The sequence below is a fragment of the Boleophthalmus pectinirostris genome, unplaced genomic scaffold (assembly GCF_026225935.1).
Source record: "Boleophthalmus pectinirostris isolate CB_2022bp ecotype Guang Dong unplaced genomic scaffold, ASM2622593v1 HiC_scaffold_9, whole genome shotgun sequence".
Taxonomy (NCBI): domain Eukaryota; kingdom Metazoa; phylum Chordata; class Actinopteri; order Gobiiformes; family Gobiidae; genus Boleophthalmus; species Boleophthalmus pectinirostris.
In genome coordinates this window covers 35748407-35770478 of record NW_026571541.1, presented here as the reverse complement: position 1 = coordinate 35770478, position 22072 = coordinate 35748407, and the positions used below count along the sequence as shown (strand labels likewise).

At 42.0% G+C, this 22072-nt stretch overlaps 1 protein-coding gene across 1 annotated transcript in view; it reads right to left on the bottom strand.

The window, feature by feature from the left end:
- Positions 1 to 22072, bottom strand: part of bcas3 (BCAS3 microtubule associated cell migration factor) — a 988864-nt gene that overhangs the window by 863834 nt on the left and 102958 nt on the right. Inside the window, exons 8-9 of the mRNA XM_055166948.1 lie at positions 19310 to 19417; positions 19104 to 19180 (exon numbers count right to left, since the gene is read on the bottom strand). Of these exons, the coding sequence (XP_055022923.1) occupies positions 19104 to 19180; positions 19310 to 19417 (185 nt within the window). The remainder of the gene's footprint in view (positions 1 to 19103; positions 19181 to 19309; positions 19418 to 22072) is intronic.

Genomic DNA, 22072 nt, shown 5'->3' with positions numbered 1-22072 from the left:
AAAAGAACAAACCATTTTATGTTATTGTTGTTTTAATAGCTGTAGTTTATTATTTATTTATAGAAAAGTGTATAAGTGACATTTTTCTAACGACGCTCAAAAAAAAAAATTAGATGGGAATCAGATTTTCAGTTATAAAATTATTTTGAAAATTATTTTTTTTTTTTTTTATTATTTTTATTTTATTTTATTTATTTATTTATTATTCATTTTTCTTTGTATGCGTGCTAGTTTTATATTTAGTTATGTCTGTCTTGTTTGTTGATGTGCTGGGTATCCAATCCCTCAAACTTGACAAATTATACATTTAAAAAAAAAAATAATAATAAATAAAAAAAAATAAATAAATACCACGTAAATGCCAAATTTTATTTTATTATTTTTTTTTTTTTTATCATGGCCCCCTCTGATAACGTACATCACACTTTTTTTTTTTTTTTTTTTTCGCAATTTGCATGTGATTTAAATCCTTTTAAAATTCCAGAAATCAGATCAATTTTTAAGATTTTAGTGTGCATGTGAAATTAATTTGACAAGCTCTACGTTTTTTTTTTTTTCAAAAGCCTCGATTACGCTTCCTTTTTCAGGCGACATTTTGCTAAACTTTTCACCAATCGAAACGCACGATTTTTGGTGTTAAATTATTCATCGCTATGACAACAGTCCCAATTTTTCATCTTTAAACCGTCCGGCGATTTGTCAGCGTCTCCCCTCGCTTAAGTATTTCCAGTATTTGGGGCACCCGCGGGGGACCCCCTGCGTCGTCTGTGGTCTGGCCCCTGCAGCACCCGAGGGCCCCCGGGTCTGTGGTGTGTCGGGCCCTTATTGGGGGTAGACCAGAGAGAGAGAGAGAGAGGGAGGAACTATCTTAAAGCGTTGAGTGTTTTTAATGTGTTTGGGTGAAGATGAATGAGGTTTAATGAGAGCGATGACCTCATGCAGACAGTGGCACCAGGAAATGGCCGTGCTCCCGCGGCGAGGCCAGGGACACTTCAGCCGCTTTTAAAACCAAACACAGACGCGGCGCACGTACGGAAAACGGAGAGACAACGCCAAGAACCGACGCTCATTTCAGACGTCAAAATAAACTTAGAAGAACTTCAGAAGGAAGGAGAGCTGGAAGAATTTAAGAGGCTGTGTGCAGAAAAAAAGCGCAGTATCTGATTTTTACCGTCTTAAAAATATGATTAAAATGATTATTATCTGTTACATAAGGGTGAGTTGTTGTACAGTTGTAGGGAGTATTATCTGTTACATAAGGGAGAGTTGTACAGTTGTAGGGAGTATTATCTGTTACATAAGGGTGAGTTGTTGTACAGTTGTAGGGAGTATTATCTGTGACATAAGGGTGAGTTGTTGTACAGTTGTAGGGAGTATTATCTGTTACATAAGGGTGAGTTGTTGTACAGTTGTAGGGAGTATTATCTGTTACATAAGGGTGAGTTGTTGTACAGTTGTAGGGAGTATTATCTGTCACATAAGGGTGAGTTGTTGTACAGTTGTAGGGAGTATTATCTGTCACATAAGGGTGAGTTGTTGTACAGTTGTAAGGGAGTATTATCTGTACATAAGGGTGAGTTGTTGTACAGTTGTAGGGAGTATTATCTGTTACATAAGGGAGTTGTTGTACAGTTGTAGGGAGTATTATCTGTTACATAAGGGTGAGTTGTTGTACAGTTGTAGGGAGTATTATCTGCTACATAAGAGCGAGTTGTTGTACAGTTGTAGGGAGTATTATCTGCTACATAAGAGCGAGTTGTTGGAGAGTTGTAGGGAGTATTATCTGCTACATAAGAGCGAGTTGTTGGAGAGTTGTAGGGAGTATTATCTGCTACATAAGAGCGAGTTGTTGGAGAGTTGTAGGGAGTATTATCTGCTACATAAGAGCGAGTTGTTGGAGAGTTGTAGGGAGTATTATCTGCTACATAAGAGCGAGTTGTTGGAGAGTTGTAGGGAATACAATACTAAATTTGTTTTAATATTGATATTTGTAATAATAATTAAATAAGAATAATGAGAAGACGAATATGACGAAGAAGAAGAAAAAGACAAAGAAGAAAAAGATGAATATGAAGAAAAAGATGAAGAAGACGACAAAGAAGAAGAAGACGATGAAGACGATGAAGAACACAAAGAAGACGACTGTAAAGCCGTGTTCAGACCAAAAGCGTCTGGCGTGAATAAATCGTGTCAAACGCTCCTACTTTGCCGCTTAACTTTTTTGAGTCATTTGCTTCGTTCGTGCTTCCAGGTCGCTCGAGTTTGGGAATTTGGTTGCGCGAGTAAATCCGCTCTATTCATTTCAGACGGATCAACTGCGGCTGCGCGGTTTCCTCTGCATCTGGTTTCATTTGGAAAAATGGCGGACTTGGACCAGACCAGGACTGAGACCGAGGCTGAGACCGGGAACAGATTGGGACTAAGACTGGGACTAAGACCAGGACTAAGACCTGGACCAGCTCGGGACTGAGATCAGTTTAGTCAAGTTTTAGTCCTGTTTTAGTCCTGATTCAGTTCTGGTTTAGTCCTGGTTTAGTCCTGGTTTAGTCCTAGTTTTGTGCTGGTTTAGTCCTAGTTTTGTGCTGGTTTAGTCCTAGTTTTTTATTTGTTTAGTCCTAGTTTTGTGCTGGTTTAGTCCTAGTTTTTTGCTGGTTTAGTCCTAGTTTTTTGCTGGTTTAGTCCTAGTTTTGTGCTGGTTTAGTCCTAGTTTAGTCCTAGTTTTTCACTGGTTTAGTCTAGTCCTAGTTTTTTACTGGTTTAGTCCTAGTTTTGTGATGGTAAAAGTCCAGCATCGCAGACCAGGACTGAGCCCGGGGACCAGACCGGAACTAGGACCACGACTGAGCCCGGGACCAGGACTGAGACCAGGACCAGAATAAAGGAGGTTGAGCAGAGTCTGGTGTAGGTCCTGCTCTGTGGAGTTTATTTCGGTCTTTCTTCTGGCTCATGCTGGTATCGTATAATATCGTCTCGTTTCCCACGGCAACAGTGAGTCTATCATCCATATACGTGACTATCAGAACACGGCCCCTGATTGGTTGACACAACACAAATATTCGCAGAAAGTTCAAAATTTTCAACTTTGGTGAATTTCGTGAGTCCCTCCCATTTGGGAATTCAAACGTCAACGCCAGTTTCGCAAATTCACACCACTCATTTCGCCTATTCGAGCTGCAGAACTTTATTTCCCGCGTCAACGAGCCTTTACGTAAGGTCAACGTGTAAATAATTCACCTTGTTCATGCCAGATGCATTCGGTTTGAACACGGCGAAGATGAAGCCGATAAACACGAAAAAGACAATGAAGAAGAACACGATAAACACGAAGAAGAGAACGAAGAAGAACACGATAAACACGAAGAAGACGACGAAGAAGAACACGATAAACACGAAGAAGAGAACGAAGAAGAACATGATAAACACGAAGAAGAGAACGAAGGAGACGATAAACACGAAGAAGAGAACGAAGAAGGAGACGATAAACACGAAGAAGAGAACGAAGAAGAACACGATAAACACGAAGAAGAGAACGAAGAAGAACACGATAAACACGAAGAAGAGAACGAAGAAGAACACGATAAACACGAAGAAGAACACGATAAACACGAAGAAGAGGACGAAGAAGAACACGATAAACACGAAGAAGAGAACGAAGAAGAACACGATAAACACGAAGAAGAACGAAGATAAACACGAAGAAGAGAACGAAGAGACACGATAAACAGAAGAAGAACGATAAACGAAGAAGACGAAGAAGAGAACACGATAAACACGAAGAAGAGAACGAAGAAGAACACGATAAACACGAAGAAGAGAACGAAGAAGAACACGATAACACGAAGAAGAAGAAGAAGGAGACGATAAACACGAAGAGAAGAAGAAGAACACGATAAACACGAAGAAGAGAACGAAGAAGACGATAAACACGAAGAAGAGAACGAAGAGAGAAGAACACGATAAACACGAAGAGAGAACGAAGAAGAACACGATAAACACGAAGACGAGAAGAAGAACACGATAAGCACGAAGAAGAGAACGAAGAAGAGACGATAAACACGAAGAAGACGACGAAGAAGTAGACAATAAACACGAAGAAGACGACGAAGAAGAACACGATAAACAGAAGAAGAGAACGAAGAAGAGATGAAAACGATGAAGAAGAGAACGAAGAAGAACACGATAAACACGAAGAAGAGAACGAAGAAGAAGACGATAAAACACGAAGAAGAGAACGAAGAAGAACACGATAAACACGAAAGACGACGAGAAGAAGAACACGATAAACACGAAGAAGAGAACGAAGAAGAACGATAAACACGAAGAAGACGACGAAGAAGGAGACAATAAACACGAAGAAGACGACGAAGAAGAACACGATAAACACGAAGAAGAGAACGAAGAGACGATAAACACGAAGAACACGAAGAAGAAGACGAAAACATGAAGAAGAAACACGATAAACACGAAGAAGAGAACGAAGAAGACGATAAACACGAAGAAGACGAAGAAGAAGGAGACAATAAACACGAAGAGAGACGAAGAAGAACACGATAAACACGAAGAAGAGAACGAAGAAGGAGACGATAAACACGAAGAAGACGACGAAGAAGAACACGATAAACACGAAGAAGAGAACGAAGAAGAACACGATAAACACGAAGAAGAGAACGAAGAAGGAGACGATAAACACGAAGAAGACGACGAAGAAGAACACGATAAACACGAAGAAGAGAACGAAGAACACGATAAACACGAAGAAGACGATGAAGAAGAAGAACATGATAAACACGAAGAAGAGAACGAAGGAGACGATAAACACGAAGAAGACGACGAAGAACACGATAAACACGAAGAAGACGATGAAGAAGAACATGATAAACACGAAGAAGAGAACGAAGAACACGATAAACACGAAGAAGACGATGAAGAAGAACATGATAAACACGAAGAAGAGAACGAAGAGAGACGATAAACACGAAGAAGAGAACGAAGAGAAGAAGACGATAAACACGAAGAAGAGAACGAAGAAGAACACGATAAACACGAAGAAGAGAACGAAGAAGAGACGATAAACACGAAGAAGAGAACGAAGGAGACGATAAACACGAAAGAAGAACGAAGAAACATAAAACACGAAGAAGAGAACGAAGAAGCACGATAAACACGAAGAAGAGAACGAAGAAGAACACGATAAACACGAAGAAGAGAACGAAGAAGGAGACGATAAACACGAAGAAGACGACGAAGAACACGATAAATACGAAGAAGAGAACGAAGAAGAACACGATAAACACGAAGAAGAGAACGAAGAAGAACACGATAAACACGAAGAAGAGAACGAAGAAGGAGACGATAAACACGAAGAAGAGAACGAAGAAGAACACGATAAACACGAAGAAGACGATGAAGAAGAACATGATAAACACGAAGAAGAGAACGAAGAAGAACACGATAAACACGAAGAAGAGACGAAGAAGAACATGATAAACACGAAGAAGAGAACGAAGAAGAACACGATAAACACGAAGAAGAGAACGAAGAAGAACACGATAAACACGAAGACGACGACGAAGAAGAACACGATAAGCATGAAGAAGACGACGAAGAACACGATAAACACGAAGAAGACGACGAAGAACACGATAAACACGAAGAAGAGAACGAAGAAGAACACGATAAACACGAAGAAGAGAACGAAGAAGAACACGATAAACACGAAGAAGACGATGAAGAAGAACACGATAAACACGAAGAAGACGATGAAGAAGAACATGATAAACATGAAGAAGAGAACGAAGAACACGATAAACACGAAGAAGACGATGAAGAAGAACATGATAAACACGAAGAAGAGAACGAAGAAGGAGACGATAAACACGAAGAAGAGAACGAAGAAGGAGACGATAAACACGAAGAAGAGAACGAAGAAGAACACGATAAACACGAAGAAGACGACGAAGAAGAACACGATAAACTCGAAGAAGAGAACGAAGAAGGAGACGATAAACATGAAGAAGAAAACGAAGAAGGAGACGATAAACAGGAAGAATACGACAAAGAAGGAGACGATAAACATGAAGAAGAAAACGAAGAACACGATAAACACGAAGAAGAGAACGAAGAAGGAGACGATAAACATGAAGAAGAGAACGAAGAAGAACACGATAAACACGAAGAAGAGAACGAAGAAGAACAGGATAAACACGAAGAAGAGACGACGAAGAACACGATAAACACGAAGAAGAGAACGAAGAAGGAGACGATAAACACGAAGAAGAGAACGAAGAACACGATAAACACGAAGACGACGACGAAGAAGAACACGATAAACACGAAGACGACGACGAAGAAGAACACGATAAACACGAAGAAGAGAACGAAGAAGGAGACGATAAACACGAAGAAGAGAACGAAGAAGGAGACGATAAACACGAAGAAGACGAAGAAGAACGAAGATAAACACGAAGAGAAAAAAGAGACACGATAACACGAAGAAACGAAGAAGAAAGAAGACGAAAACGAAGAGAGAAGAACGATAAACACGAAGAAGAAAACGAAGAAGAACACGATAAACACGAAGAAGAAGAAGAAGAACGAAGAAGAACACGATAAACACGAAGAAGAAGAAGAACAAAGAAGAACACGATAAACACGAAGAAGAGAGAACGAAGAAGAACACGATAAACACGAAGAAGAGAACGAAGAAGAACACGATAAACACGAAGAAGAGAACGAAGAAGAACGATAAACACGAAGAACACGAAGAAGAAGAGAACGAAGAAGAACACGATAAACACGAAGAAGACTAACGTGAAGAAGATGAATACGAAAAAAAGACAAATAAAAATACAAAGAAGACAAATCAGAATAATAAGTAAAAAAAGTCAAGATTTATTTTAGATTTCTAGCTCTAATAGTAGTGATATTTTAGGCGGTAAGTGCAAAAGCTCAAAGGTAAAGTTCACAAGTCAACTCAAAAAGGAACATTTCTTTCAATTTCTTCCCCATTTTCACGTTACCTTTATCCAAACCCCAACAGCAACAATTATCATTTTGTTCCGTCGATGATATTTTAACACTCCAGCTCTAAAGAACACCGCGACCACCTTCAAATCCGTGTGTTTTTTTTCCCATCGTTTGTTAACAATTTGACAAAAGCGCGGCCTCATTACGTTACGCACGGCGGAGGGGGAGAGAGGGGAAATAAAAATAGGTTCTGATAATGCGATGACCAAAATCAGAGCGGATTTAAGTCACAGTTTCGTCGGTTCTGCTCCCACTCGAACAGATGTGAGGGTCAGAGGAGCGGTCGTGACTAACACCGAAATACAGGGGGGGGAACAGAAAAAACAGAGCATTTTCGAGCACTTTCTGAAATCAAACACAGCTCCGTTTCCCACTCGGGTTAGATCACTCTAGGAAATGATAAACACTCTGTTATTTGCTTCTAACAAAAACAGATCTTCTTACGTTTGCTGGTTGAATTACGCAAAATTTACTCGTCGTGTTAGAAATGTTGTTGCCGCATCAAAAACAGACCTGGACTTGAGTTTTGTTTCATTCACACATGTTTGAGTAAAGCTTTATTATTAGTCTGTGCTTTACTTTAAGTTTTTTTTTTTTTTAGAGATTTGCAATTCCAGGGTTGAAATGATCCAAATGATTCTAACGAAGGTTTAAAAACACAGTGTACAGTTACGCAGAAAACAAAAAACATGTAAAGGATTTAATGTTTTTAAGGATTTGAGGACACTAACAAACTTTTTTTTAATTTTTTTTTATTTGATGGTGGATTTCCTTTTCAATTGTACTATAATTATAGTTTAGTCCTGTTTTAGTCGTGTCTTAGTTTTGGTTTAGTCTTGGATTAGTCCTGGTTTAGTACCGTTTTATTGCCGGTTTAATCCCAGTTTAGTCCTGGTTTAGTCTTGGTTTAGTCTTGGTTTAATCCTGTGAGTAGTTTTGAATATTTATTTAGTTTTGGTGATGGATTGCCTTTTCATCATTCATATTATTATTATTATTATTACTTATTGGTTTAGTTCTGGTTTTAGTTCTGGTTTTACCTAGTTTTAGTCTTGGTATAGTCCTATTTACTCCTGGTTTGGTACTGGCTTAGTTCAGGTTTGCTACAAGTTTTATTCCTGGTTCCGTACTGGTTTAGTCCTGGTTTAGTCCTGGTTTTAGTCTTGGTTCAGTCCTGGTTTCATTCCTGTTTTAGTCCTGGTTTAGTCCCGGTTCAGTCCTGGTTTAGTCCTGGTTTAGTCCTGATTGAGTTCTGGTTTAGTCCTGGTTTAGTCCTGGTTTTAGTCTTGGTTCAGTCCTGGTTTCATTCCTGTTTTAGTCCTGGTTTAGTCCCGGTTCAGTCCTGGTTTAGTCCCGGTTTAGTCCTGGTTGAGTTCTGGTTTAGTCCTGGTTTAGTCCTGGTTTAACCCTGGTTTAGTCCTGTATTAGTCCTGTTTTAGTCCTGTTTTAGTCCTAGTTTAGTCCTCCTAGTTTTAGTCCTGCTTTAGTTCTGTTCTAGTCCTACTTTAGTCCTGATTTAGTCCTGGTTTTAGTCCTAGTTTAATGCTGGTTCAGCCCTGGTTTAATCCCTGGTTTAGTACTGGTTTATTCCTGGTTTTGGTCCTGTTTTAGTGCCGACTTAGTCCTGGTTTAGCTCTGGTTTAATGCTGATTTAATCCTGGTTTAATGCTGGTTTAGCCCTGTTTTATTTAGTCCTGTTTTAGTCCTGTTTTTAGTCCTGGTTTTGTCCTGTTTTTTAGTCCTGTTTTAGTCCTGTTTTTAGTCCTGTTTTAGTCCTGTTTTAGTCCTGTTTTAGTCCTGTTTTAGTCCTGTTTTAATCCTGTTTTTAGTCCTGTTTTAGTCCTGTTTTAATCCTGTTTTAGTCCTGTTTTTAGTTCTGGTTTAGTCCTGTTTTTAGTCCTAGTTTTGTCCTGTTTTAGTCCTTGTTTTAATCCTGTTTTAGTCCTGTTTTTAGTTCTGGTTTAGTCCTGTTTTAGTCCTGTTTTAGTCCTGTTTTTAGTCCTGGTTTTGTCCTGTTTTAGTCCTGTTTTAGTCCTTGTTTTAATCCTGTATTCCAGTATTTTTATCACTTTTAATGTCGCGTTGCCTTTTCGCTCACATTATTATTCCAACCGTCCGTTTTCTGGTCGTGGAAACCTGCAGACGCCCGCCGCCGCTGCTCCCGCCGCCGCCGCAGCAGAATAATCACTCGGTGTTTTTAAGTGTATCATTACGAACCCTGAACCTTCGCAGAGGTCGAATCTTAAACGTCCGATCTCTTAAACTGTTCAAATTAGACGCCGTAAAACGTTATGGCGACAAAACCGCACACTGTAGTTTATATATAGAGGCTCAGGTCGCGGCAGTGTTTTTGCACATGTCTGTTCTGGGGCTAAGATGTAATTTTCGTCGTAAAAAAAACAGTTTGTGTCGTTTGGAGCGACCAGACGCACTCGCAATGACAGAGAGGAGACGTCTGCGCCACACCGACTAACTCGATTCAAACTAATGCGGCTCCGAGGCTCGCAAGGCCCGATCTGTGCAGCGTAAAACTAATGTAGGACGGTTCAGACGTGGGTTAGTCCCGGGTTAGTCCTGGTTTAGTCCTGGTTTAGGCCTGGAAGTGAAATAATTTAATTGAAGCTCATGGGACTCAATGCAGAAGGGCAAATCTGTAAAGTGTGATCTTAAATGTAGTGTGGTTCAGACATGGGTTAGTCCAGGTTTAGTCCCGGTTTTGTTCCAGTTTTGGGCTGATTTGGCCCTGCTTTACTTTTAGTTTAGTCCTGGTTTAGTCCTGGTTTGATCTTGGTTTAGCCCAGCTATAGTTCAGGTTTAGTCCTGATTTCATTCTGGTTTTGTCCTGACGTAGTCCTGGATTAGTCCCTGGATTAGTCCCTGGTTTAGTCCTGGTTTAATCCTGGTTTAGTCCCTGGTTTAGTCCAGGTTTACTCCTGGTTTAGTCCTGCTGTAGTCCTGGTTTTATGCTGGTTCAGTTCCGGTTTAGTCCTGGTTTAGTCCTGGTTTAGTCCTGATTTCATTCTGGTTTTGTCCTGGATTAGTCCCTGGTTTAGCCCTAGTTTAGCCCCTGGTTAGTCCCTGGTTTAGCCCTTCATTTAGTCCTGGTTTAGTCCTGGTTTAGTCCCTAGTTTAGTCCTGGTTTAGTCCTGGTTTAGTCCCTGGTTTAGTCCTGGTTTAATCCTGGTTTAGACCAGGTTTAGACCTGGATTAGTCCCTGATTTAGTCTTGCTATAATTCTGGTTTAGTCCTGGTTTTGTGCTGGTTCAGTTCCAGTTTAGTTCCTGGTTTAGTCCTGGTTTTGTGCTGGTTTAGTTCCAGTTTAGTCCTGGTTTAGTCCTGGTTTTGTGCTGGTTTTGTGCTGGTTTAAAAGTGGAAGAGGACTCTTGGGACAACAGATGATCAATTCTGTACAGTGTAAATTTAATGCAAGTTCTTCAGTCCTGGGTTAGTTTTGGGTTAATCTTGGTTTAGTCCTGGATTGGTTCTGGTTCAGATCTGGTTTAGTCCTTGTTTAGTTCTGGTTTAGGCCAGGTTTAGTTCAGGTTTAGTTCTGATTTAGTTCTGCTTTAGTTCTGATTTAGTTCTGGTTTTGTGCTGGCTTAGTCCTAACGTAGTTCTGGTTTAGGCCAGGTTTAGTTCTGGGTTAGTCCTGGTTTAGCCTAGTCTGGGTTTAGTCTCGGTTTTGTGCTGGTTTAGTCCTGATACTGTTCTGGTTTAATCCTGGTTTAGTTCTGGTTTAGTCCTGGAGGATAAATACCTCAATTTAAACTAATGGAACTCAAATTATGAAGGTCAAATTTTATGCCACCTTCTTACATTTTAAGGTCATATTGTTTAGTCCTGGTTTAGTCCTGTTTTAGTCCTGTTTTAGTCCTAGTTTAGTCCTAGTTTAGTCCTTGTTTTAGTCATAACATCTCTTAAATGACACACAAACATTTTTCTTCCGTCTGTTTTGGCCACACGGCAACAAAACGTCATGTAAAAAATGAAACGACGGAAACCAGATAAACTAAAACCGAAATTAACTAACGCGTAAACAAGTATAAGTGATGTCCGTGTTTTATTTCCCGTCCAAAAACCAGGTATCGCCGTTTAATCTCTCTCGTTGTCGTCCGGAGCATCTCTAGGCCCAGACCACACGCCGTTTGTTTTCATAACCGCAGATCCCGTTTAAAAAAAAAAAAAAAAAAAAAAAAAAAATCAAAGCAGGAAGTTTCGCGAAGTTCAAAAACCTGTCGTCTCTGGTGAAGTGGTCGAGATAAAATTATGGAGTGATTCATTCAAGTCTCCGAACATCAGAGGGGTTTTTGTTTACGTCAGTTACCTCCCAAACCGCGTTACGGGGACGGGACGATTAATAATGATAACGGCGGCGGCCATGTTTGCGCCGCGGTGCAGACAGACGGAAGGGGGGGGGGGGAGAGCCAGACGAGCAGAGACGCATTACGCCAGGATGGAGAAGGTCAGTTTACTGCCGTCGATGACTTAAGTGGACACAATGGCTCTGTAATACGTTATGGCCTTTTCCTGAACAAGAGACGCGGGGCGAAATGGACAACGCCGCAGAGACACGAGAGAGACACAGGAAAGAGAGAGAGACACAGGAAGAGAGAGAGGAAAGAGACACAGGAGAGACACAGGAAAGAGAGAGAGGAAAGAGACACGAGAGAGACACAGGAAAGAGAGAGAGGAAGAGACACGAGAGAGACACAGGAAAGAGAGAGAGGAAAGAGACACGAGAGAGACACAGGAAAGAGAGAGAGGAAAGAGACACGAGAGAGACACAGGAGACACAGGAGAGAGAGAGAGGAAAGAGACACGAGAGAGACACAGAGAGACAGAGAGAGAGAGAGAAGAGAGAGACACGAGAGAGAGACACAGGAAAGAGAGAGAGAGAAAGAGACACGAGAGAGACACAGAGAGAGACACGAGAGAGACACAGAGAAGAGAGAGAGAGACACGAGAGAGAGAGACACGAGAGAAAGAGACACGAGAGAGACACAGAGAAGAGAGAGAGAAAGAGACACGAGAGAGACACAGAGACACAGAGAGAAGAGAGACACGGAAAGAGACACGAGAGAGACACAGAGAGAGAGAACAGAGAAAGAGAGAGAGAGAAAGCACGAGAGAGACACAGAAAGAGAGACACGAGAGACACAGGAAAGAGAGAGAGAGAAAGAGACACGAGAGAGAGACACAGGAAAGAGAGAGAGGAAAGAGAGACACGAGAGAGACACAGGAGAAAGAGAGACACAGGAAAGAGACACGAGAGAGAGACACAGAGAGACACAGAGAAAGAGAGAGAGAAAGAGAGAGACACGAGAGAGACACGAGAGAGACACAGGAAAGAGAGAGAGAAAGAGACACGAGAGAGACACAGGAAAGAGAGAGAGAGGAAAGAGAGAGACACAGAGAGAGACACAGAGAGAGAGACACAGAGAAAGAGAGAGAGAGAACAGAGACACGAGAGAGACACAGAGAACAGAGAGAGAGAGAAAGAGACACGAGAGAGACACAGAGAGACACAGAGAGAGAGAGAGAGAGAGACAGAGAGACACAGAGAGAGACACAGAGAGAGAGAGAGAGAGAAAGAGACACGAGAGAGACACGAGAGAGACACAGAGAGAGAGAGAGAGAGACACAGAGAGAGACACAGAGACACAGAGAAAGAGAGAGAGAAAGAGACACGAGAGAGACACAGAGAGACACAGAGAGAGAGGAAGAGAGAGGAAAGAGACACGAGAGAGACACAGGAAAGAGAGAGAGGAAAGAGACACGAGAGAGACACAGGAGAAGACAGAGAGAAGAGAGAAAGAGACACGAGAGAGACACAGAGAAAGAGAGAGAGAGAGAAAGAGACACGAGAGAGACACAGAGAGAAGAGAGAGAGAAAGAGACACGAGAGAGACACAGAGAGAGAGAGACACAGAGAGAGAGAGAGAGAGAGAAAGAGACACGAGAGAGACACAGAGAGAGAAGAGAGAGAGAGAAAGAGACACGAGAGAGAGACACAGGAAAGAGAGAGAGAAAGAGACACGAAAGAGAGAGACACAGAGAGACAGAGAGACAGAGAGAGAAAGAGACACGAGAGAGACAGAGAGAGACACAGAGAAGAGAGAGAGAGAGAAAGAGACACGAGAGAGACACAGAGAACAGAGAGAGAGAGAAGAGACACGAGAGAGAGACACAGAGAAAGAGAGAGAGAAGAGACACAGAAAGAGAGAGGGACACGAGAGACACAGAGAGAGAGAGAGAGAGAGAGAAAGAGACACGAGAGAGACACAGAGAGACAGAGAGAGAGAGAGAGAAGAGACACAGAGAGAGACACAGAGAGACAGAGAGAGAGAGAGAAAGAGACACACAGAGAGAGACACAGGAAAGAGAGAGAGAAAGAGACACAGAAAGAGACACGAGAGAGACACAGAGAGAAGAGAGAGAGAGAAGAGAGAGACACAGGAAAGAGAGACACAGAGAGAAGAGAGAGAGAGAAGAGAGAGAGACACAGAGAGAGACACGGAGAGAAGAGAGAGAGAGAGAGAGAGAGACACGAGAGAGACACAGAGAGACAGAGAGAGAGAGAGAGAGACAGGAGAGAGAGACACAGAGAGAGACACGAGAGAGAGAGAGAGAGGAGAGAGACAGAGAGAGACACGAGAGAGACACAGGAAAGAGAGAGAGGAAAGAGACACGAGAGAGACACAGAGACACGGGAAAGAGAGGAGTCCTGGTTCAGTCCCATTCTAGTCCAGTTTTAGACCTGTTTTAGTCCTGGTTCAGTCCTGGTTCAGTCCTGCTTTAGTCCTGGTTCAGTCCTGTTTTAGTCCTGCTTTAGTCCTGGTTCAGTCCTGGTTCAGTTCTGGTTCAGTCCTGTTTTAGTCCTATTTTAGTCCTAGTCCTTTCCTAGTCCTAGTTTTAGTCCTGTTTTAGTCCTGTTGTTTCAGTCCCTTGTTTTAGTCCTGTTTTAGTCCTGTCCTTTAGTCCTGGTTCAGTCCTGTTTTAGTCCCTAGTTTTTAGTCCTGCTTTTAGTCCTAGTCCTGTTTTAGTCCTGTTTTAGTCCTGTTTTAGTCCTGCTTTGTTTTTAGTCCTGTGTTTTAGTCCTGGTTTCAGTCCTGTCCTGCTTTAGTCCTGGTTTTAGTCCTGCTTTTAGTCCTTCTAGTCCTGTTTAGTCCTGTTTTAGTCCTGTTTTAGTCCTGTTTTAGTCCTGTTTTTAGTCCTTTTAGTCCTGTTTTAGTCCTGTTTTTAGTCCTTAGTCCTATTTTAGTCCTGTTTTAGTCCTGTTTTAGTCCTGTTTTAGTCCTGTTTCAGTCCTGCTTTAGTCTTGTTTCAGTCCTGGTTCAGTCCCGGTTCAGTCCCGCCTTTAGTCCCGCTTCAGTCCTCGACACGTCCTCTCTCATTCCTAGTTTATCTTGAATCTTTCCCGTAGAAAAGCTGTGACTTGATTTTTGGCGCCGCAGAAGTTTACCGAGGTGGTGTGAAAAGTCATCGGCGTAAACTGAAAGTGGGTCTTTGTTTACATTTGGACAGAAGAGCCCTGGAGAGGCTCCGGGGCTTGTGTCTACGCCGTGTGGTACTTGACTCGGGTCCAGTAGTTTTTTTGCGTTGGCCTCTGGAGTTTGTTTGGGCTGTGTGACGCCAGCCTGACAGTCTAAAATCACACTGGCTGCATCACGCCTCAAGAATCTGGATGTTTTTATTTGTGACGCCGACGCCGAACACAAGAGCAGCTCTCCAAAAAACAAGGATCTGTGGAAGAACGGGCTTTCACACTTTACTAAACATTACAAGAAAGTTTCGCCGAAGAGAAGAACTCGGGGTCGTGTCTAATATTAAAACCAATCGAGATTTTAGTGTTGTTCTGATACCGATTCTTGGCTTTATCGCCGATACCGATACCAGTTTGATACCACAGTAGAGGTGGGGGACTTGAGTCACTATTTTTAGGATTTGAGACTTGACTTGGACTTGAAGGTCAATGACTTCAGATGGTTTAGTCCTGGTTTAGTCCTGGTTTAGTCCTGGTTTTGTTCTGGTTTAGTTCTAGTTTAGTCCTGGTTTAGTCCTACTTTTATGGTGGTTTAGTCCTGGTTTAGTCCTAGTTTTGTGCTGGTTTAGTCCTGGTTTAGTCCTGGTTTAGTAGTCCTAGTCCTAGTTTTGTGCTGGTTTAGTCCTTTTGGTTTAGTCCTAGTTTTAGTGCTGGTTTAGTCCTGGTTTAGTCCTAGTTTTGTGCTGGTTTAGTCCTGGTTTAGTCCTAGTTTTGTGCTGGTTTAGTCCTGGTTTAGTCCTAGTTTTTCTGCTGTTTAGTCCTGGTTTAGTCCTAGTTTTGTGCTGGTTTAGTCCTGGTTTAGTCCTAGTTTTGTGCTGGTTTAGTCCTGGTTTAGTCCTAGTTTTCTGCTGGTTTAGTCCTGGTTTTGTGCTGGTTTAGTCTTGGTTTTATGCTTGTTTTGTGTTGTTTAGTCCTGATATAGTTCTAGTTTAGTTCAGGTTTAGTTCAGGTTTAGTTCAGGTTTAGTCCTGGTTTAGTCCTGGTTTAGTCCTGGAGGAGAAATCCCTCAATTCAAACTAATGGGACTCAAATAATGAAGGTTAAATCTTAAAGACGTCTTCTTAGGTCTTTTTGTTCAGGTTTAGTTTAACTGGTTTATCTGTGACACTGACGCTGATCTGTGGAAGAACGGGTTTTCACATTATAAAAACACCACAAGAATGTTTCACCAAAGACCGGAATAAACACAACTGGATTTTCACACATTACACTTTAACTCAGGATCGTGTCTAATATTAAAACCAATTGAGATTTTAAAGCTGCCATCTGTAATTAGTAGTGTTGTTCTGATATCATTGTTTTGGGTTCTGTGCCGATACGATACTTGACTTTAGCGTATTTGCCGATACTGACACCAGGCCGACTTAGGCTACTTCGTTTTGTTACAGTACAAGAGCAAAAAATAAATCTACTTAAAGGTTGTATGGAGGATTTTTTTTTAGTTTCAAATTGTCAGTGAAAGATTAAAATACCATTACAGAGACGCAGCAGCCTTTGTAATTATGATGACCAAAAAAAAAAGAACGAAAATCTATCAACTGTGGACGTGTTGAGGCCAGATAAACATCAGCCAATAGAAAACGAGGCTCCCTCATTTTCTATTGGCTGTTAGATTGTCAATCAAACTCCCTAGTGTATAACTGACTCGTCGGAGCGCGGGGATTACGTGGTTTACGCAGCGGTTCTTAGAGGCATTTTCGAACTGTCGCTTCCTCGCATTTCGCACAAAGTTTGTCGCGACGGCGGACGAGAATCCACGACCATTTCGCCGCAAAAGAAAGTCCGTTTTTGAGGTCGCTGAAAGAAGAAGAGAAGTGGAAAAGTAGCAAAGCCAAACTGAGGTGATTCTTGGAGATCTCGTCCAGCGATGGCGCGACCGAAGCAGACGAAGGGTCTAAAAACTGACGCGTCGCTGAATTACTTCTAGACAGGAAACTTCAACAGTAATTCTGAACGCGCACAAGGACTGTCGCTGTATTTCTCTTCCCTTAAAAAAAATCCTCTATACAACCTTTAACTCTTTCCCCCATGAAGACGACATTTGACGACCCCCCTGTTTCCTTAATGACGACTTTTGACTCCTCCGCTGTATCACTAAAGACGTGATTTGACGACCTTTAGAAATGGCTCGGTTTTTCACATTTAAACAGAGACTGCGATAGGTGGGGGCCCTACAACCCACACTAGACTGACCATATTTTCGCCGATTTTTTCCGAAGTTAATCGAAGTAGTGACGATTGTAGCTTCCGGAAAAAACACAACATGAAACACGAGCAATGGAAAGATCTCGCTGCGGCGCACAGTTTTAGAAATAATGAGGAGCGGACGTATTTTATGGATAAGTTTAGAGAAAGTGACTTTTATAGATTTCAAAGTGATGATGAGGGTGATTATAAAGTGGAAAACAGCGACAGCGACGGACTTACAGAGAGTGAAAGGTTGTATAGAGGATTTTTTTAAGGGAAGAGAAATACAGCGACAGTCCTTGTGCGCATTCAGAATTACTGTTGAAGTTTCCTGTCTAGAAGTAATTCAGCGACCGACGCGTCAGTTTTTAGACCCTTCGTCTGCTTCGGTCGCGCCATCGCTGGACGAGATCTCCAAGAATCACCTCAGTTTGGCTTTGCTACTTTTCCACTTCTCTTCTTCTTTCAGCGACCTCAAAAACGGACTTTCTTTTGCGGCGAAATGGTCGTGGATTCTCGTCCGCCGTCGCGACAAACTTTGTGCGAAATGCGAGGAAGCGACAGTTCGAAAATGCCTCTAAGAACCGCTGCGTAAACCACGTAATCCCCGCGCTCCGACGAGTCAGTTATACTAGGGAGTTTGATTGACAACCTAACAGCCAATAGAAAATGAGGGAGCCTCATTTTCTATTGGCTGATGTTTATCTGGCCTCAACACGTCCACAGTTGATAGATTTTCGTTCTTTTTTTTTTTGGTCATCATAATTACAAGGCTGCTGCGTCTCTGTAATGGTATTTTAATCTTTCACTGACAATTTGAAACTAAAAAAAATCCTCCATACAACCTTGAATCTTACGAACATGAGAATGCCGCTGATGCGTCTGTGTGGAGTCCTGCGATGTCCAAACAAACTATCCGGGCTTTATACTCGATTATGAACCAAAATTGCCCTGAAATCACTCGTGGAAGTCGGTTTTCTTTTATGCAATTATGCTCTATGGGTGTAGCCCTAGTAACATATGTATGGGTTGTTCCTAGTAGGCGTCCAGGGGGGAAAGAGTTAAAGGCTATCGCAAAAGAAAATCTGGAAGAATAAATTTGATTCTGAGAATGAAGTGAGTCAAATATAAAAAGACTCTGATGATAAGTTACTTTCTACCACAGTGCGACCTGTAAAAAGACGCTCATCCTCGGGGCACATGGTTAATTCTGCAGAGTAAACAAAGTCTGAGCGCTGTTACTGCTGTCGTCAAACTTCTCTCGTTAGCACAGTTTTTCTACTAAGTTCAGAGTCCACACTAAAGACTGAGTGAATTTATCAAAGAGAAGTTTCAAATTTCAACTAAGAACAAAAACCAATACAATGGGAATAAAGTTTTTAATAATTTTTTTTCCGTTTTAGAGGCAAAAGAACAGATTTTGACCTCTATTTCCAAAATTTAATTTAAAGTTTACTTCGAATAACACCAACAGTCATCGTGCATATTTTACTTTTGATATTTTATTCTCTCTGGTTTATTTGCCCAAAAGTTCTGCTGCTACAAGGATTTACCTGAGAAATCATTGTGATTTAGTGGACAAACATGTCCTCTTCTTTTATAACGGGGTGTTTACTTTGCCGGTTTACATGGAAAACTCGTTAAATCGTCTTTATTTAATGTGTCTCAGCGTCTGGGGAAGGTTCTGATTGGACAGAGACACAAACGAATTTACGTCGACCTGAAGAAAACAAACACTTCAGCTGCGACCGGCTTTTCTGTCGTCTCGGTTTGTCGTTACACCACGGACACAAACACGATCCAAACTTTTTCCGCAGTGATAATTGAGTTGTGAATTGCACAATGATAATTGCGAAGCAGCAACTGGAGAATTGTCTCATCACACTTTCCGTCTGTCGGCTGAGGAGGAGAAGGGAAGAGCGTCGGAGAAGAGAGGGAGAAGACAAAGTGAGTGTGAGGCTGCTCTACCTCAGCCCACTCCCACATCCCGCTCACAAATCCAAAGAGACGTGGAGGAAAGTGCGAAATCTGAAACCAGGATTGGTGGAGCCGGATCGTCCGGATCGTGTCAGAAGCAGGAACTGAACGAATGCAATTATTTTTAAGAAGAATAACCGTGTACACGATCGAGGAATTAATTAATTTGGCTTTAAAATCGGAATAAAGCAGCCACTTGCTTCATTATTCAATCATTTTCATTAGGAATTAAGTGTTTACATGGTCTTTTTAAAGCGGAATTAAATGATTTTTATTCTGAATTAAAGCTCTCATATAAACGTGGCAAGTGCATCTTAAAACTTTAAAGGCTATTTTCTAAGCAGAGTTGACGTGTTTTATTTCCACTCACTTGTGACAAAGAATTTCTTGGTGAAGGAGCAGCTGTCGAAGGCCGCGATCTTCTCCTGCAGACTCACCACCAGGATACTGTCAGGAAACACACACGTGCAGTTATAAACCCGCTCCGAGCTCCCAGTGTAAAAGCTGCGGCCTGCGTCTCTCTCACACACACACACACACACACACACACACACACACACACACACACACACTTACTGTTTGTTGCAGTACAGGTCGTAGATTGGAGTTTTGAACTGAATGGATTTGACCATTTCTCCGGTCCTCAGCGAGTACAGGTCAGCGCAGCAGTAAGGAGGGCTCGTCCTGGAAACACACGCACACACGGACAAAAAGAACAAACAGAAATAAAGACGAGATCCACTGGAACATTTATGAAAGCAATCGGAGAGAGAGCAGAGCTGTGTGTGGTTTTCAGATTGTACAAAGTAATGATGTCATGAAGTCCAGATGGAGGAAAGACACAGGTTTAGTTTGTAATTACATCTTGGAAATGAAATAACCAAAGCCCGATCATTTCTATTACTGACTAAACACAAGATTTATATGTTTTATCATCCGGGTATTGAGGATTTGAGTCACGTGATACTGGAGGTCAAGACTGGGGTCGATCCGTATGGTCTTTTTCATTTTACAATATAAACACGGCGACTTTAAACTGCACAAACGACATAAAACTGTTGCCAGCTCGTTAGATCAGCATCATTAGAAAGGTATAAAGCTAAAATCATCCTCCTGGGTTGTGGAACAGATCACTGTCGATGGAGCGTTTGTGTCCAACCTCCAGTATCTGTCTTTTCATGTTAGATTTTCTTTCACAGGAAATAAGCAAATGTTTTGCTTTGTCTTTCACTGGCGATGGAGTGTACGCGAATAATGATGGGACATAATCTGGAGAAAGTGGATAATCCGCGTATCATTCATTCGTTTTTCAATATAAAACCAAAAATAAGAAAATGAAAAAACAACAGTTTTCTTCATTATTTGTCTCCAAAACAAAAATGAAAAAGCAAATAATGATTCTTTTTTTCAGTTTTCGATTTTGTGTTTAAATGAAGAATGGAAAAAACGGATAATGTTTACGTGACGTCCGTGACTGCGATGCTGGACTTTTGCACCTCATACGGACTGAACCAGGACTGATCCAGGTCCGGGACCAGACCGGGACCAGGGCTGGACCAGAGTGGACTCCGAGCTTTGACTCTGATCCTCCGTGGGGTCCGAGCCTCAGCTTCGAGCTCTGGACCTGCCCGGTCTGGTCCCGGCCTGGTCTCGGTCTCAGTCCCGGTCTCAGTCTCAGTCTGGTCCCGGCCTGGTCTCGGCCTGGTCTCGGCCTGGTCCTGGTCTGGTCTCGTTCTCAGTCCCGTTCTGGTCCCGGTCTGGTCCCGATCTCAAGTTCTGATCTCAGTCTTGGACTGGTCTCAGTCTGGTCTTGGTCTCAGTCCCGGTCTGGTCCCGGTCTCAGTCTCGGTCCCGGTCTGGTCCCGGTCTGGTCCGGTCTGGTCCCGGTCTCAGTCCCGGTCTGGTCCCGGTCTGGTCCCGGTCTCAGTCCCGGTCTGGTCCCGGACCTGGATCAGTCCTGGTTCAGTCCGTATGAGGTGCAAAAGTCTGGCATCGCAGTCACAGAAATCACGTAAACGGGAAACCGTTACAGTTATCCGTTTTTTTTTTTTTTTTTTTCCATTTTTTATTTAAACACAAAATCGAAAACTGAAAAAAACGAATCATTATCCGTTTTATTCATTTTGTTTTTGGAGACAAATAATGAAGAAAACTGTTGTTTTTCGTTTTCTTATTTTTGGTTTTATATTGAAAAACTAATGAATGAATGATACACAGATTCTTTTGGTATTTATCATTTCATTTACTGTAAATTCCGTCTTTGTTTGTGTTCAGGTGGTTTCCTCACTAGAAATGAAATGTTGACTGCACAGACGACTGTACTCAGTGGCTCCATCCCTCTCTTTTTCTGTCGCTCTCCACCTTTGTCTGCGATCTTTATCAGCCGGGATCTGACAGAAAGATACTTTGGCCTCCTTCTTTAGCAGGTCAGAACCTCCAACAGCAGCACAGGTCAAAACCATCGTTATTCAGTTCAAACGTTGGTCCAGATGGAGAGTTTGACCTCCAATACGGCGGCACAAACACCAGGTCGCGTGGTTTCGTGACACGGACGCAAAACCTTAATAAGCAGCACAAGACACCTCTTAGTACTTTGGTTCCTTTTTTGAGTCTAGTCGAGTTAAATATTTGAAGACATAACCTAAAACCTGTTCTTTAAACTTTAAAAGCAGTAGAAATGCATGTATTAAACATCTGCTGCGCGCCTTTTAACTGGAACCAAAAAACCTGAGCACATTGATATTAAGACTTTATTGTTGGTTTTTAAAGCTTTGAATGGACTGGCCCCAAGTTACATCACGGACCTCGTTCAAATGTACACCCCCGCGAGAGCTCTGAGGTCTGAGGACCAGCTCCAGCTCGTGGAGTCTAAGACGACACTTAAAACCAGGGTGGACCGGCCCCAAACTCTGGAACGATCTGCCTCTTCACGTCCGAACATCCCCTACAGCGGAGAGTTTAAAGTCTCATCTTAAGACCCACTCATTCTCCGGCTTTTAACGCTGCAGTTTTGCTTTTATTTGCTTTTACTGGTTTTATTGTTTTAGGAGTTTACCTTTTCTTTGTCTTCATTTTATGATCTCTGTGCAGCACTTTGGAAACTGTTTTGTTTGTAAAATGTGCTATAGAAATAAAGTGGATTTGGATATACTAGTTTGTTGTTATTATAAAAAATATATATACATTTTTTTTAGAGCACATTCTATGTTCCGGACGCACACCGGCAAAACTGAACCAAGCCACAGCCCGATTACATCTGATTTTTCAGTGGAATATATGTTTTTTTCTGCGACAGAGGATGTTGCGGCTGACGGTGAGTCTGTTCTGTGTGTGTCGCGT